General features: G+C 43.0%; 1 protein-coding gene across 1 annotated transcript in view; it reads right to left on the bottom strand.

Moving 5' to 3' along the window:
* The window catches only part of LAMC2 (laminin subunit gamma 2), a 76,582-nt gene extending 65,315 nt beyond the window's left edge, over positions 1-11,267 (bottom strand). The window contains exons 1-2 of the mRNA XM_040360321.1: positions 11,036-11,267; positions 901-1,098 (exon numbers count right to left, since the gene is read on the bottom strand). Of these exons, the coding sequence (XP_040216255.1) occupies positions 901-1,098; positions 11,036-11,120 (283 nt within the window). The 5' untranslated portion in view covers positions 11,121-11,267. The remainder of the gene's footprint in view (positions 1-900; positions 1,099-11,035) is intronic.
* Between the last annotated feature and the right edge of the window lie 7,214 nt (positions 11,268-18,481).

Genomic DNA, 18,481 nt, shown 5'->3' with positions numbered 1-18,481 from the left:
CATCCTAAATGATATGTGTATTTATACGTCTTTAGAAACGTAGAACAAAATTGATGACAATTGTTTTGTGATTGGGTACCTAGTTACATAGTTACATAGTTACATAGTTACATAGTTACATAGTTAGTCAGGTTGAAAAAAGACACAAGTCCATCCAGTTCAACCACAAAAAATAAAAAAACAAAATAAAAAACACAGTAAAATCCTATACACCCAACTCCATACCCACAGTTGATCCAGAGGAAGGCAAAAAACCCCAGCAGAGCATGATCCAATTTGCTACAGCAGGGGAAAAAAATTCCTTCCTGATCCCCCGAGAGGCAATCGGATTTACCCTGGATCAACTTTACCTACAAATCTTAGTACTCAGTTATATTCTGTACATTTAGGAAAGAATCCAGGCCTTTCTTAAAGCAATCTACTGAGCTGGCCAGAACCACCTCTGGAGGGAGTCTGTTCCACATTTTCATAGCTCTTACTGTGAGTTGTCTTTTTCTCCAGTGGTTCATTAACATGTGAATTACGAAGTGTGGTACAACCGTTTATAATTAGTTTCATATAGCTAATGTTCTTAAAGGGGCAGCGAAGTGAACTTACAACCATGATAAAAAAAAAAAAGAGGGGGAGGGTAAAGCAAGAAGTGGCAGATGGTCTTCCTTCTCCCCTACCCTAGAAAGTCATCATGTGCTACCTTCTGGGTCACCATTCCAGGCACAAGTAACATCCAAAACCAAGCATCTCTGCGGTGGTGATAAGCATCCTAGAAGATTGGGATATTTAACAGCCAAATGCTATAGTTTTCTATAATCGAAGTCAAACACTAGGGTTTTCTGGTCACCCCAGCACCCCCAACCTTTCCATCCATAGACAATAACATTCATAGGTATAATGGATACATACCTGTAATATGGCATTGGCAGGGTGCACAGGTTCCCCCAGGCTGTGGATAATACCCTTCTTTGCATCGCTCACAGTTGGGTCCATCTGTTCCTCCATTACAGTCTAAACAGCGGAACCCAGAACCAGTTTGGGCCTGCAGATCTGCATCGAACACACAGCGCTGTGATCGCCCATTACAGTTGCAGACTGAAATATGGACTGGAAAAGAAGAAAGACAAATGTATGGTTTATGAATATTCAAACAGTTTCAGTCTTTTCTATCTGCAGTCATCCACAGCCATCATAATTTACCTGTCAGCAGAACAGAATATTGATTCCCAACCAATAGTACATTGACACTAAGGGTACTTCTAATGGCATCAGAAGTGCTTTTGCTTCTTATGAGTAATGCATGCAAATAGTTTTCAGCATAAGCAAATAATTAACTATATATAATACGATATATAGAATTGCTTGGAAACACATTTAGGCACAGACAGGGGGTACTTGTAATAAATGTAACTCTGTGTTATATAACCACTACCAGGGCATACACGATAAACACTTGTGATACAGAGCTTACATTGCTGACCTCCTTCTGCAAATGCTATCTTTCTGTCTTAATATTAATAAGATTAATTAATAAGTTTCAATATTTTTTAGTTACTGACCCCAAAAAAAACATTCAGGTCAGAAAGTCAAGGTGAAGTCAACTCACTGATCTCCATATTTGTTCCCTGGAGGTGCTTAAGATGCTCTGAATCACTTTAATCAGCATTACAGACAGAGATGGAGATTTCAGATAGAGAGAGGTCATCAATGTACCTAATTACAATATTGTAGTGATACCTCCATAGGAACTGCTGAATAGAATAAGGGTCCATTTTTTCTTTGCACTAGACTCCTCAAATGTCTCAACTGCTCCGACCCCCTGTTTGGGTATTTATCACCCAGCGAAAAAGTTCTACTAGAAAGACAGGTACCAAGTCAAAGAGTAAAAAAGACAGCGTTCTGTTCTGAATGTGAGCAATAGATGAGCAGTTAGATACCACATTGATTGAACATAGTAGTAACATTAACCACCAACCAATATTGATTTTTAAAGAGCGGACATGTTGGAACTACTAAAAGATGGGACTATGCTGCCAGCGTGCACTAATGATGGCTATGACAGGCCTGAGCTGACTGGAGGGTAGTAAACCATCAAATGAGTAAATGCTACGGTAGGTGGAAACTAAAGAGGAGTATTAATAGTAACAGGAGGGACAGTCCCAAGTATGGATCGTTGGCCAGCTACCATTGGGGCCCTTTAAACGCTGGCGCACTTGGGAAGGGTCTACTTTGAGAATTTATCAGTAGCCAGACTAGGCAAAAAACACTGGTTGTTTTTAGTACAGTCCTCCAACACTGTAGTTAGTAACAGTGGTAGTGTAGCATTTCCTGCAGCACAGACAATTTGAGGCAGGTGTAGGGTGATGTCAATAGCTGGGAGACTGATCGGTCTCTGCTATGTGGATATCCTGCTTTCAGCAAGCCTAGAATACAACAAGAAACATGGGCTCACAGCCCTCTCACTGAATCCTGGACTCAGCGTTCTGCCTTGGTGATGGAAGGGGGCCCCCCTCAGCCCTACTAGGAGTTTGCATTGATCCCGTGATTTTTAGCAGGCAGTTTGCACACCAATGATATTTAGGCAACACTGCACGAGAAGCTGTGTACTTAACAGAGTTTCTGTCAGTCTCGTACCCCCGAAGCTGGTTAGGCCCAAGCACACCGCTTGACCTGCTTGGAAGTGCTGACCTGTGGACCTGTCCCCCAGGATATGTATGAAGCTTAGTCGCTATATAAAATGGCTGTTGCTTTGGACTACACCTCCCAAAGTTTCTAGCGTACTACATACAGGCTTATGAGTTCTCTTAGCTTTAGTTCTACCCCTGTTGACTGGAGAGAGAATGGTGCCACATGTCTTCCTTATCACAGAAAGAAAAGAAAGATATAATAAGGCAACAGCTCAATCTTCAGATTATTGTAGTCCATAGCCTGGCTACAATATCAACTAAGAAATGCTACTTAGTGCTTCCTTAGGGCATGCTAAAATGGCCTCTCAACCTATGGTATTTTATGTCACTTTAGCATGCCTTATCACTGTTTAATTTTTCCTAAGAACTAACGTAGCTTTATGAATCAGGGCTAAATGATCTCACTGCAGAGTTCCTTTAAGCAAGTTTAATCTTCCTTACAAGCAACCATTTGCAAATCAGACTCTGAGGTAATTGAGCAGAGGTAAGACTCAAGCTGAAACATGATAGCATTCCAGTCCCATTAAACGTGATCCAATAAGAGCAGTTCTTCTCACAATATATGTAATAATAGCCAGTCCCACCCTTGTAGACACAAGTGATTAAATTCTCCTTCTGAATTCATATACGTTAGGAGTAGTAATTTTGTGTGTCAGAATAATAGTAGCAGAAGACAAAGGGGCCTCACAACTTCTTTTTCCTTTTTAGATAGCATAGAGAAGAGCTGATGCCCCATACACACGAACGGTTTTCCCATCTGAAAAACTGCGATGAGAGCTTTTTGTCGGGATTCCCGACCATGTGTATGCTCCATCGGACCGGGGGGAAAAAAAACAGAGCAGGATATCTTTTTTCCCATCATGAAAAAATCCTAGCGGGAAAACCGTTTGTATGCTTTTCCAACGGGAAAAAAACATGCATGCTTGGAAACAATTCGATGCATGCTCAGAAGCATAGAACTTCATTTTGTTGGCTCGTCGTAGTCTTTTATATCACCGCGTTCTTGGCAGTCAAAAGTTCACCGGACTTTTGTGTGACCGTGTGTATGCAAGGCAGGCTTGAGAGAAATTCCGTCAGGAAAACCATTGTTTTTTTTTTTCGAAGGGAAAGCCGCTCGTGTGTACATGGCATTAGGACTCATGTCAGGTTTCCATTGCTGCACTAGCATGCATTGCGTTAAGGCAGCCCATTAAAAAAAATGGGCTGCCAATGCACCAGAATTCCCAAAAAGCAGAGCAAAGCGGAGCACCACAACTTATGTGGTGTATTAGTACTGTATGTTATGTACTGCACTGCAGCGCATGTGCTTTTGGGTGCCATTGGAAATATACACATTATGCATTGGCAAGCATTGTTGTAACCTATGCGTAAACACAATGGCCCGGATTCACAAACAGCGGCGCCATAGCGTATCTTCTTTACGCTACGCCGACGCAGCGCATAGAGGCTAGCACTGGATTCACAAAACCAATGCTGCCAAATCTGCGCTGGGTTTTCTAGGCGTAAGCCGGCGTATGTGGAAGTGGGCGGGAGCCATGCAAATGAGGCGTGACCCCATGCAAATGATGGGCTGAGTCTCAGACAGATACGTATAATGAACGGCGCATGTGCCGTCCCGTGGACGCATCCCAGTGCGCATGCTCAGAATCACGTCGGAACTACTCCCTAAGATATGCCGAATCACTGCCTACGGCGTGAACGTAACCTACGCCCAGCCCTATTCACGTACAACGTAAACTACGTAAAATACGCCGGCTTGTGTTCCCTGGTGCAGCCCTTTGCATGGATGCTGCTGAGTTACACCTCCTTTATGGGGTATAACTTTACGCCGTACGTACAACTTACGCGCACCAGTCGTAGCCTGCGTCGGGCGCAAGTACGATCGTGAATCGGCGTATCTCCCTCATTTGCATATGTGAATAAAAAATCTATGGGAGCGCCAAATACGTCCAGCGTAAATATGCGCCCACTCTACGCCGGCGTAGGCAAGTTACGTCGGTTGGATGAAGCCTATTTTCAGGCGTATCTTAGTTTCTGAGTCCGACGCATAGATACGACGGCGCATATGTGCACTTACGTGGCGTATCTCGAGATACGTCGGCGCAAGTGCTTTGTGAATCCAGGCCAATAAATGATTATCAAAAGATGGATATGAGTTATATCAAGGTGAATCCTACTACCTTTTTATCCAGCATGGTAAGGATGGGTGCTCTAGAAGATGTTTTCATACTCCAATGGAAAACTGAATGCACATGGCTGAGCATAAAAAGATTAGTGTGCAGTGCAGACTCCTCAATATAACCCACTCCAGTAGGTAAAGAACCTACTGATCATCTATCTGTCTGATTGTACTTGACTGAAATGTATGACTTCACAAGAGATCATCGACTAAGCTCAAGAGAGGGCCAATTGGGAACAGAATGTTTTGCAGCTGTAGGAGTGGGCCATGTTGGAGGATCAGACATTGGATCTGTGCCTGCAAGTCCCTGCCTTGAGGTTAGAGCTTGTGTGAATGGGTTCTTGCTCATGTCAGAACTGCTTCTCTCCCCATAAAAATCAAAGAGAATGCAGTAAGGTCAATAGGAGGTTCACAGGTCAGTTGCACCTGCCATTGAACTGTAAATGATCTCAGAAGTTTCTCAAACTGATGTCAAATACAAGATGATTCCACCTGAAAGCAAGCTGCACGTGCCCATCAACACAGGCCATTAGAAATGTCTTGGGTTGCCAGTTTTTTTGCATGCTAACCACAATAACATCTAAACAACTCTCTCTAAATTAAAACCCTGGTAATGTAATTGTAATATAAGTATAAGATCTGATCATTGAAAGTGTATGGGGTGAAGCTGACCCTTGTCTGTGATGAGCAACATCCATGTGAATACTGAAATAAGTTAGCCATAGATATTAGACATCACTTAGTCATGGTAGCATAGTATGTTTAACAATCTTTTCTTTAAAGCATTTCTACATTTGCTTGAATACATGTTTTATTTTAGCCTTGTAATGGCCTTTGAGGAACACTCGGACGTGTTCCATTTTATGTCTATAAGTACCTTTTGGTTCATGGAAATTTTGAACAATGATCCATGGCAACCAATGAGGCCAATCTGCTTACAGCCTTAAAGCAAAATTAAATCTAGCCTGTACAGCCAAGGAAGCTGCTTCGGCTTGATCTGAAAATACCATAGTGGTGCATGTGTGATCAGTTATGATACCAGTCATTTGGTGGTTTCACAGTTTGGTTAAGGACACAAGCAAATGTGACCGTTAGCAATCCTGGCATTCCATGAATGTAACTGTTTTTTTTAAACTGTGAAATCAATGAGTTTGGTTCTGCTTTATGATATACTGCTGCTCAGGGTCTCTGGGCTTCAGCAAAATGGCAGCCTCCATCAAGAAGAAACAGGAACAAAGCTGGGTAAAGTTCTGCTTTAACCCATCAGTTTCACTGTTTCCCAAAAGAGTTACATTCAAAATGTGAATAAAGGAAAGGTATTTATATTTTAGAGGATAAAAATATTTATTTTATTCCATTAAATCCAAAACGTGAACTAAGTCATAACCCAAAGATACAAAACGATGACAGCAAGGGTTGACGCGTTTCAAAAATTAACTTTGCTTAGTTATAACCTAACATTCAAAGCATGCCCTGAATAAAAACTGTCACAGTTGGCTGTGCTCTTAACTGAACTATCAAACCATCGAATAGCCGGTGTCGTCACTGATCACATGTGCAGCACTATGACAACTGCAGATTAAGATGGAAGTTTCCTTGGCTGTAATGCCTCGTACACAAAATATTTTTTTTTTTGCAAGCTATTCTCATATCAAAAATGAAGAATTTACGAAAATTTTCAAATGACAGAATACAACTTCCGAATTGATGTATTGTATTGTAATGTATGTCTTGATCACTTGGATGAATATTATACTGATTAAGCAAAAATCGTTAGTTCTGATATCATACGAGAATCTTTTTTGTGCTTGTCCCTTTGGATAAATGTTGTGATTGGATAATCGATTTGAAAGCGATATTTTGCATCAGATTTTTATCATCGTGTGTACTGGGCTTAACTCCTTTTCGACCGCCTCAAGCACTTATACGTTGGCAGAATGGCATGGGCCTAGCGGGTGCCGCTGTGGTCTCTGTGACCGTGCCTGCGGGACCCGCGGACTCGATGTCTGTCAGTGTCCTGCGATCGCGTCACGGAACGGCAGAACGGGGAATGCCTTTGAAAAACAAGGAATCTCCCTGTTCTGCCTAGTGACACAACAATTATCGTCTGCTCCCTCTCATCAGGAGCAGCGATCAGTGACGTGTCACAGTAAGCCCCACCCCTACACAGCTAGAATCACTGCCTAGGACAGACTTAACCCCTTCCCCAACCCCTACTGATTAACCCCCTTCCCTGCCAGTCACATGAATTCAGTAATCAGTGCATTTTTATAGCACTGATAGCTGTATAAATGTGAATGGTCCCAAAAATAGCTTCAAAAGTGTCCGATGTGTCCGCCATAATGTCGCAGTCATGATAAAAATCGCAGATCGCCACCATAACTAGTAAAAAAAATTACCATAAAACTACCCCCTATTTTGTAGACGCTATAACTTTGTGCAAAGCCAATCAATATACGCTTATTGCGATTTGTTTTACCAAAAATATGTAGAAGAATACATATCGACCTAAACTGAGAAAAATTTGTTTTAAAAAAAAAAAAATTGGGGATATTTATTATAGCAAAATTGTCACTCTATTTTTGTTTATAGCGCAAAAAATAAAAACCGCAGAGGTGATCAAATACCACCAAAAGAAAGCTCTATCTGTGGGAAAAAAAAGGACATAAATTGTGTTTGGGAGCCACGTCGCACGACCGCGCAATTGTCAGTTAAAGCGACGCAGTGCCGAATCGCAAAAAGTGGCCCGGTCATTTGACAGCCAAATCCGAGGCTGAAGTGGTTAAAGGATAGTAGGGTTTAGCTCCACTTTAAGACTGATTAGCAGCTATTTCTGTGTTGCTACTCTTTGCACATTATCACACAGCACCTCACTAAATAAGCCTGTCTCACAACCTCTCCACCTCAAGCTCTCATTCTTACTTTTGCATATAAATGTGAAAATGCTAAGCTCTATCGGTGCTACTTCAGCAGTTCTCTCCTCACATGACCTGTAGCACACAGCGAGATTAATGTGCCTTAATGTGCACATTTCCTGAACATGTAATAAATGGAATAATGATCATGAATCATCAAACAATTAAGGTGATAACAGCACTTTCAGATGAATGGACACAGTTCACACTAGCACTAATAACATGCCTACCGGTAATACATTCTAGGATAACTGCATTCTGAAGGCATGGAAAGCTACATTCTGTAGTCATGAAGCACTCAGATTCGACCATATCCCAGATAGCAAGGAATTGTGCTGCATGTTTGAAAACGACTTGCTAATCTATTGCTAGACTTGTCAGGCTTCACAAGTTTGTTGCACAATTGCAGGAGGTCCGCATTGCATGACTCCAGATCAACTTTCTTTGCAAACATTCTGCAAGTCTGCTGCAAGTTCTAGTTCACTTATGTTGTGCAAATGTCATCCCACCACAGGGGTCACTGTGACTGAATTTTCATGCTGTAGACTTGCAGAGCTCTTGCTGTAGACTCACCACTGCAACTTTGCTCTTGCAAGAGACTTGTGATGCAAATTTGTTACAAATTGGCAAAGTGTCAACTAAAACTTGTGCTTCAAGTTCTCTGCGAGTGTACAACTTGCCAGTGAAAATGTGCAACAAGTTAACAGACTTACAATTCAACACTGCCACAAATTTGTGGCTAGTTATCCTTGCTATCTTGGATAGAGTAACTGAAAATTAATATTAATTCTTTTAAAAGACTCTGTGGTGACACAAAATTTCTCAGTGCTATTTAATAGATTTCCCATCATCTTATCAGTAATCTCTTTCACTGGACCCTCTATAATATCAGTAAACGTATTTCTATATTGTACGAAATTCTTGCTAATATTTTTGTACCTATGGGGGGTGTTTCTGGGCACACCCTAATCCCCATATGTGGCGCCAATTCCCCTACTGCAAGGGATCCCTCCTCCCTGTGTTTGCCCTGCAGTGCTGCTGGCTTCCCTCCTCTCCTCCCGTCTGCTGCAGGGGGATGTTTCAGGATAGAGAGAAGGGGCTAGTACATATGTAATTTACCAGCCCCTTCCTTTTCTAAATGAACACACTCACTCACTGTGTTTATTTATAACTGAAGTATAGTAAACTGTATTTACAAACTTCAGTTTGTGAATAAACAGGAAGCCCCTCAGCAATTCCCATTTATTCACTGTCCGATGCAGCTAAAGCTGCAGAGAAAGACATGTGTGTTTGAGCTTTGGGGTCCACACCCTAATGCAATTGGCTGGTCCAGTGGAAGCTGGTGCTCCATCGGTCGGAGGAGGCAGCAGACAAACCTGACCACAAACCAGCCCATCGCTTCAGCCCGTCACCCCACACTACCCCCCTGTTGCTCCATGCTCCAGCCCACCACTGGACACCATTGACCTTGCCTGCTATGCTAGGTCTTGCGTCTTTGGACTCCCGGCCTTCCTCCAAAATCACATGACCAGGGTTTTGCCCATAGACAAGAGGAATGTCACATGATGCAAAGAAATTACAACCTAAATGCCCTGTACTGGTGATTACCGCAAGTAAAGGGACAGGTTTGATAATGGAGTACAAAATAGCTTACATATGTTATAAAGAAGTAGCAACACATATACAATGGGTAGCACCATTGGAAAGCACATACAATTTCACCATTAGGCTGGATTCACACTTATGCATTTTTAGTGGTTTTTGCATTTTGCAGATTTTCACCACCATCCATTTATCATGGTTTCCTATGGAACACGTTATGTAGTGCAAATCTGAAAAATGCAAAAAGCACTAAAAATGCATAGGTGTGAATCCAGCCTTATTCAGTTAAGGACATTTATAAATTGTTGCTGCTTTTTCTTAGTTATTAACTACTGGTTCACACGTATGCAGGTTGCAGGTGCATTTTGCATTTTTCAATACATGCTTTTTATCCATTGAAGTCTATGGAACCAAATAACTGAAAAAAGTCCCTGGCCCTTTCCATAAAATGCATAGATGTGAACTACATCCATAGGAAACCATGTTAAATTGACTATAGTGTGTTTCAGCAAAACTGAAAACATGCTAAAAAAAAATGCATAGGTGTGAACCAGGCCTAAAACAGGCTCTACCAGGCTGAGCAGACTACATACGTTCATACCAGCCCCAAAACACTTTTGGGCACGCCATGCCTTCTAGCAGATTCCAGACTTGGCATACCAGGCTTGATCTGCAACTTCAGTAGGAGTCGTGGATGAGGCCAATATGGGTCTTTGCCAATTGCATCAAGAATGGAGAGTTATCACACCTTATTTTCATTAGAAGCTACAGATCTTCCTAGATATAATCATCTCATAGGCTGGATTCACACATATGCAGTTTTAGTGCATTTTGCAGATTGGCACTACAGTCCATTTAACGTGGTTTCCTATGGAACACGTTCTGCAATGCAAATCTGCAAAATGCAAAAAGCACTAAAAATGCGTAGGTGTGAATCCAGCCATAAGAATAAATTTGGCAACCTTTTTTATATACATCGTAAATATCTACAACAACTTATTTAACAAAACGTCAACAACGTTCCATACGACATCAATGCAAAAGTTGTCAGTTGGAAATACACCTCCTAACTCACACTTTGTCCTTAGAAGAACAGTGTCATTACTGATCTCCTTCTAAAATTGCCAGTTGGATTTTATGTTGACCTCATGGATTCAGCTCTTATCTGGAACATGTACACAGATGAGGAAAGTCAGATCAAAATCAGAATTCCATATCTGTACCCTTAATCTGGATCAGTGCCACAAAGTATCAAAGCAAGAAAGTCAACATGACAGACGGACAACTGCCATTTTCAGAAGGAGTAGTCAGTTATTGGCAATTTCTATGTTCCTTTCATGGTAAATGTTTTTCTTGTAGTTTAGTTTAATTTAATAAAATACAACGATCTCTAGCAAACAAAAAAACAGACAGTAAGCATAAACCAGTATAAAAAACAAATGTTTCTATTTTTGGCTTAAATGCATTGAAGAAAATGCAAAAAATAAGAAATAATAGGAATACATTTGAGATTTTGGATACAGCAACTGGTGTCACTGGTTCCTTCTAACTAATATAAACATTGTTTGCATTAAACATTACGAAATAGGTAATAATAATGTTAACTCACAAGAATTTAATAAAATTAAGTAGAACCCTGAAATAGAAATCACAAATCTTACCATCTATGGCTGATCCTGAAATGACTGAAAGTGCACATAGCCAGGGAAGCAGCACCGGACACCACGTCCTACATAACCGTGTCATTATTGGAAGAGATGGCCTGTGTTGTGGATGGTTTGTTGGGTACCTGGAGCTCCCTCGCTGTGCTTGCTGTCTGTCTGTGCAAAGCTCTCTCAGGTGTGTTTTATGAGTATTTTGTAACCTGACTCATTGCAGACACAAAGATCCTCTGTTGTGACTCACCCTCTGAATAACAGCCCAACCCTTCCCTCTTTCTCACATACTAATGTAAGATCCTTCCACATATATAGACTATGTAGCCTCGCCGCTGAGTTCTTGTTAGGGCAAAGCACTGTATATAGTATATGGATGAAATCAGTACCTGTTTAATTTGGCCTGTCCACGCCTGTACCCACATACATGAGACAACTTTCATTTTGGACTGGCAACTCATAGTTTTGTTGCCAAAATGCCATCAATATTAGGTGAATTAAAGTGTGCCTAAATCCAAAACTTAAAAAAAAAATTTAATTGGAGAGAGTAGGTAAGAGTTATCGACCCCGTCAAGTGTTTACTGTCATATGTGTCTTTGTTGGGAAGATTCACCCTCTATTTTTTTTTTTGTATTTATTGTCACTTGACTAACATTTATATACAGGGGGCCGGATTCAGATAGAGATACAACGGCGTATCTCCTGATACGCCGTCGTATCTCTGAGTTCCGTCCGTCGTATCTATGCGCCTGATTCATAGAATCAGGTTCCGCATAGATCTCCCTAAGATCCGACAGGTGTAAGTGACTTACACCGTCGGATCTTAGGCTGCAATTCCAGGCCGGCCGCTAGGTGGCGTTTCTTTTTTTTTACGCAACGAATATGCAAATGAGGATTTCCGCTGATTCAGAAATGAACGACCGCCCGGCGCATTTTTTTTACGTCGTTTGCGTTCGGCTTTTTCCGGTGTATAGTTACCCCTGCTATATGCGGCGTATCCTATGTTAAGTATGGCCATCATTCTCGGGTTGAATTTTGAATTTTTTACGTTGTTTGCGTAAGTCGTTCGCGAATACGGATGGACGTAATTTACGTTCACGTCGAAACCAATGACGTCCTAGCGACGTCATTTGGAGCAATGCACGCTGGGAAATTTAGCGGACGGCGCATGCACAGTTAGTTCAGCGTGGGGACGCGCCTGATTTAAATGTTACACACCGCCTAGCCGCCGAATTTGAATTCCGCCGGGGGATTTACGATCCGCCGGCGCAACTTTAGAGGCAAGTGCTTTCTGAATAAAGCACTTGCCTCTAAAACTTGCGCCGGCGGATCGTAAATCAGATAGGTTACGCGGATCTAAAGATCCGCTAACCTATTTGAATCTAGCCCAAGGTCTGTATTATTTAACCAAACAGAACATCAAAATGTGGGAATATATGAGGGCTGCAAAAGCGGGCATCACTTTCTTTTATTAACGTACATAGATCGTTCAAATTTCACATATTGGTAGAGTAAGGCCGGATCACATATCTGTGAATTGGCCTGACAGGCGAGTGTGAGGCCCCATACACACGGGAGGATTTATCCGCGGATACGGTCCAGCGGACCGTTTTCACGGATAAATCCTCTCGAGGATTTCAGCAGATTTTAATGCGATGGAGTGTACTCACCATCGCATTGAAATCCGCGCCGAAATCCTCTGGCGATGACGTGTCGCGACGTCGCCGCGATTATGACGCGGCGACGTGCGCGACACTGTCATATAAGGAATTCCACGCATGCGTCGAATCATTACGACGCATGCGGGGGATCCCTTCGGACGGATGGATCCGGTGAGTCTATACAGACCAGCGGATCCATCCGTTGGGATGGATTCCAGCAGATGGATTTGTTCTGCATGTCAGCGAATATTCGATCTGCTGGAATCCATCCCAGGGGATAAATATCCGCGGAAACAGATCCGCTGGAGTGTACACACCATAGGATCTATCCGCTGAAACCCATTTGCTGGGATTTTTCAGCGGATGGATTCTATCGTGTGTACGGTGCCTGACTCTCAATGGATTCAGTTCACACAGGTTCAGGGTGGCTGAGGTGCACATTCCAAAAGGGTCCTGTGTGTCTTTGGGTCCGGTTCAGGTGCGAATTCAGGCAAAAATACAGACCTGATTTGCACCTGAACCAGTGAACAGGAACAAACCGGACCCCCCTGCTGGGAACTGCGGTTGCACATTATTAACACGGCCTAACTCTTTTTCTTTTTCATTGCAAGTAAAAAATAGATTATAAGCAGAAGCAACATGCCGCTATTGAGTTCATGACGAAGGAGGGGTGCAGGCTGTCTGATATTCCCAAAAGTCCATAGAATGTTTACAGAGATGACAACATTGACAAGAACAATGTCTTATCATTGGTGACTCTCATCAATTGTGTTATCTCCGTGAACATTCTGTAGCCTTCTGTGAATGTTGGAAAGCCTATACCCTTCCTTCATCAAGAACTCAATGACAGCATGTTGCTTCTGATGAGAATCCATTATTTGCCTGCAATGAAAATGAATTAGAGTATAGAAGAAGAGTTACTCTACCAACACGTGGAATTTGAACAACCTATGTAAGCCAATAAAAACGTTATGCTCAATTCTACATTACTTTCAGTACAGCCCTTGTATATTTCAAAAAATATTTAAAAGATGCGATTTACATCACACTCTTACGTTTCCAAACCAACTGGATGTAAAAAAATTACTTTTATTGTAAATACATTTTCAAATCATGTATAAAAAAATCGACTGGGTAGACACTGGATAGAAATTATGGAAATAGGAGAAGGGAACAAAGGGGACTTGCTGGATGGTTTAACAGGAGGGGCAGACCTATATGTTGTTATTCTGCCGGCTATCGTTGGGGGCCTTTAAGAAGCGTTTGTGCACTTAAAGGGGTGGTTCTCCTAAAAATAAACTTTTAACATTGCATTTCCCACATTAATGACAATTAGAATCGGCTGGTTTTGTAAAAAAAAAACGTCCGTAAGTACCGTTTGCTATATGCGTTCTCACCGCCACTTCTGGGTACGATGGTGGGGATGGGCGTTCCTAATTGATGGACAGGCATCCGACTGACGCATACATCGCGTCACGAGATGCCAAAAGAAGCCGAACGTCGGTGCGCATGCGCCGTATAGAGCCGCACCAGCGTTCGGCTTTTTTCGGCATCTCGTGACGCGATGTATGCGTCGGTCGGATGCCTGTCCACCAATTAGGGACGCCCATCCCCATCGGACGTTTTTTTAATAAAACCAGCCGATTCAAATTGTCATTAATGTGGGAAATGCAATGTTAAAAGTTTATTTTTAGGGGAACCTCCACTTAAATGACAGTTTTAGTAAATCAGCATGCAGTATAAGTGCGGTAAAGATGCAGTAAAGGTGCGATATAGGTGCAGTATACATAATGTCCTGCCTCCACTAACTCAGTCCCTACTAACAGTGTGAACAATTGGCTGTAAGCTCTCTCATCAGTTCTTTTGATGCACCAATGAATCCTCTGTATAAGCGGACCACCTCTGTCTCTCCACAGAATGCCTCCGGTGCTCAGCGGTGGGAAGTAGAGTATGAGAAATTGCTCTGTTCTCCCTGCGGCCCCCAGGTCTCAGCCTCTGGTCACTCGTCCCCGTGGATGATCCATGTGCACCAGAGTCGATGTGCACATCTCGGCTTCCATGCTGCAAATAGGAAGAGGTTTCCAGTGCAGTCTGGTAAAAGCTGTTCCACCCAGGCCCAGATTTACTCTCTTTGCCGCCCCAAGGCCAGGACATTTAATGCCACCCCCCCACACACACACCATCACATAGGGGGCTTCTGAGCCCCCCCATGTGGTAAAATTATCGTGCAGAGCAAGGGGCAGGTGTATTACTCTTATATCGTGCAAAGGGCAGAGCTGCAAGGGGCGAGTTTATTACTGTTATATGGTGTACATCCATAATACATGTTTAAATGCATCCCCTGTAGCCATTCTGTGGTGAAGGGGTTAAGACATAAGCATAATAACAATATACTCTGACAAGTATTGAATTTTTTTTTTATCATCTCTGTCCATCATTTTAAAATTTGCCCTCTTCTGTAGCCATCCACCCCTTGCATGGTATAACAGTAATACACCCGCTCCTTGCAGAGTCATCCGCCCCGTACACCATATAACAGTAATAAACCCTTGCAGATCCGCCCCTTGCACGAGATAACAGTAATACACCCGCCCTTGCTTTGCGTGATCATCGGGAGCGCGCCGCTACATCGTGGTCATTGCACAGGTGCCCTGTAACAGGTGCCTCACAGTTATTCATTTTTGGTTAACTTCAGAGGCTCCGTTGTGGTTCGTACTGCGCTGCGCCTGCGCAGTACATGGGGGTCATTATCTGCCGGGGGATCTTTTTCGGCAGGACACCGCCCAGGATGACAGGATTTTATCTCCCCCCTGTTGCCGCGGCACCGCCCCTGCACCCACTGCCACCCCGAGGCCTAGCCTCAGTGGCCCTGCCAGGAATCCGGCCCTGGTTCCACCACTCCCCTTCCTCCTTAAGTCTTATGTAAACTGTATTGTAAAGGTCCATAAGTCCCATTCTGTGATTGATGTTCAGACTACAATTCCCATGATCCTCAGCATTGAAGTGGTTGGGCTTTCCTGGCTCTCCCCCTGCTGACTGGAAGGGATAGTGTAACACAACATCCAGCATAGTAGTAAAAAGTGAAATTAATATTGACTATAAAGAGGACAATGTATCCTTCTCCATGTTTTTGTAGTCAAGCACCTGGTTACAGAAATATGATAGTATGTAACATCAATAAACAAAAAAATGAATATTGGAAATTACCACAAAGCCAGTAATAGACATTCAGGGGTACCAATAATTTTTAATGGCGCCCCCAAGCATCAATAACTGTGGCACATTTTAACATGTGTTAAATTGCACGGTGCCATATCACAATGTGATTCAGTGTAGCGCAATTTAAAAAAGTGTTGGGGACTTTTTTCTTTGTGTTTCTGAATGTAGGGAAGCTAATGGAAATAAATGGCCGGCCTACACACAGAACACAGACCTGCACCAATCTGAACAGAGCCTATGAGTGAAAAATAAATGCAAATTAATGTTTAAATTACATAAAGAACCTTTTATTTAAATGAATTAAAATGTATTTACAATAATAATCATGTTTCACATTCAGTGTTTTTTTCATTGGACGAACCGATCGTGTGTGGGCCCCATCGTTTTTTTTTCCCATCGGTGAAAAAACGTAGAACCTGTTTTAAAATTATCTGATGGTTAAAAAAACTATAGAAAAAAAATGATCGTCTGTGGGCAAGTCCATCGGTTAAAAATCCACGCATGCTCAGAATCCAGTCGACGCATGCTCGGAAGCATTGAACTTCATTTTTCTCAGCATGTCGTAGTGTTTTACGTCACCGCGTTCTGACGCGATCGTTTTTTTAACCGATGGTGTGTAGGCAAGACTGATGAAAGTCAGCTTCACCGGATATCTGATGAAAAAATCCATCGGTCTGTTTTCATCGGATGAACCGATCGTGTGTACAGGGCATTTGACATTAACTCGACTTGCCATGTTTGGAGTTCTACAGTCAAGCACAGAGGTGGAAACATGATGCTTTGGGGCTGTTTCGCTGCTAAAAGTACAGACCGACATTGCCACCTTGAGGGACCAATAGACAGGGTGATGTATTGAAAAATATTTGATGAGAACCTTCTTCCCTCAGTCAGAACACTGAAGATGGGTCATGGATGGGTCCTCCAGCATGACAATGACCCAAAACATACTGCCAAGACAGCAAAGGAGTCTCTCAAGAAGAGGCACATTAAGGTCATGGATTGGTCTAGCCAGTCTCCACACCCAAATCCTATAGAAAAGTTATGGAGGGAGCTGAAACTTCGAGTTGCCAAGAGACAGCCAAGAAACCTTAAGAATTTAGAAGAAGAAGATCTATAAAGAACAGTGGACCAAAATCTCTTGTGCTTGCCAGCATTAATTTCTCCACCAAGTACTAAGTCATGTTTTGCTTGAGAATCAGGGGCCTGATCCACAGCCGCCGAGCGCAACTTAACTTTTCAGAGTTAAGTTACACTGCCGCAAATCTCCCAAGTTAGGTGCCGATCCACAAAGCACTTACCTGGAAATTTGCGGCGGTGTAACTTAACTCCGTCCGGCGCAAGGCGTTCCTAATACAAATGGGCGATTCCCATTTAAATTAGGCGCACTCCCGCGCCGGACGTACTGCGCATGCTCCGTCGGGTAGCTTACCCGACGTGCATTGCGCTAACTGACGTCGCTCCGACGTCATTTGCTTAGACGTTAATGTAAATGGCGTCCAGCGCCATTCACGAACGTCTTACGCAAACGACGTAGAATTTAAATTTCGACGCGGGAACGACGGCCATACTTAACATGGCTTAAGAGAGCTAGGGCTGAGCCCTAGTTTTACGCGGCGTAACTCGACGTAAACGATGTAGAATTAGCGCGGTGGGCCCGTCGGAACGTTCGTGGATCGCCGTAAGTGTTCATTTGCATATTCTAGGCCGGCCGCAATGGCCTCGCCACCTAGCGGCCGGCCTAGAATTGCATCCTTAAGATCCGACAGTGTAATTCAATTACACATGCCGGATCTTCTCCCTAACTATGGAAAACTGATTCTGTGGATCAGTTCCATAGTTAGGACCAGGGATACGACGGAGTAACAGCAGTTACTCCGTCGTATCTCTTTTGAGGATTTGGCCCCAAATACTTATTTTACTCACTGAACTGCAACTTAAATTATAGCATTTGTTTTCTGGATTTTTGGTTGTTATTTTGTCTTTAAGGCCCCGTACAGACGAGCGGACAGTCCGATGAAAACGACCTGCCGGACCGTTTTCATCGGACATGTCCGCTCGGAGATTTTGGTCTGATAGCTGTACACACCATCAAACCGAAATCCGCGCGGACAGACAGCGCGGTGACGTGGCGGTGACGTTGACGCCGCCACGTCACCAAACCGGGAAGTAAAATACTTCCACGCATGCGTCGAATCCATTCGACGCATGCGGGAGATATCTGTCCGCTGGTTAGGTGTACTAACCAGCGGACATGTCCGCCAGACAGCTTTCGAGCGGACATGTTTCTTAGCATGCTAAGAAACATTTGTCCGCTGGAAATCTGTCTGCTAGCCTGTACACACGATCGGATCTGTCCGCTGACACTGATCCACGGACCAGTTTCAGCGGACATGTCTGGTCGTGTGTACGAGGCCTAAAATACACATATGATAAAAATGATAGACCCTTCATTTCTTTGTAACCGGGCAAACTTTCAAAATCTGTAGGGGATCAAATAATTGTTTTCCCCACTGTATGTGCCATACCTAGCCAACTCCAGTTAAAGCTGGAAATCACTGTAGTAGGTGCGGTT

This window comes from Rana temporaria, chromosome 7 (genome assembly GCF_905171775.1).
Source record: "Rana temporaria chromosome 7, aRanTem1.1, whole genome shotgun sequence".
NCBI classification, from domain to species: Eukaryota; Metazoa; Chordata; class Amphibia; order Anura; family Ranidae; genus Rana; species Rana temporaria.
The sequence above is the reverse complement of the archived record's forward strand: the minus strand, read 5'-3'. Positions and strand labels throughout refer to the sequence as shown.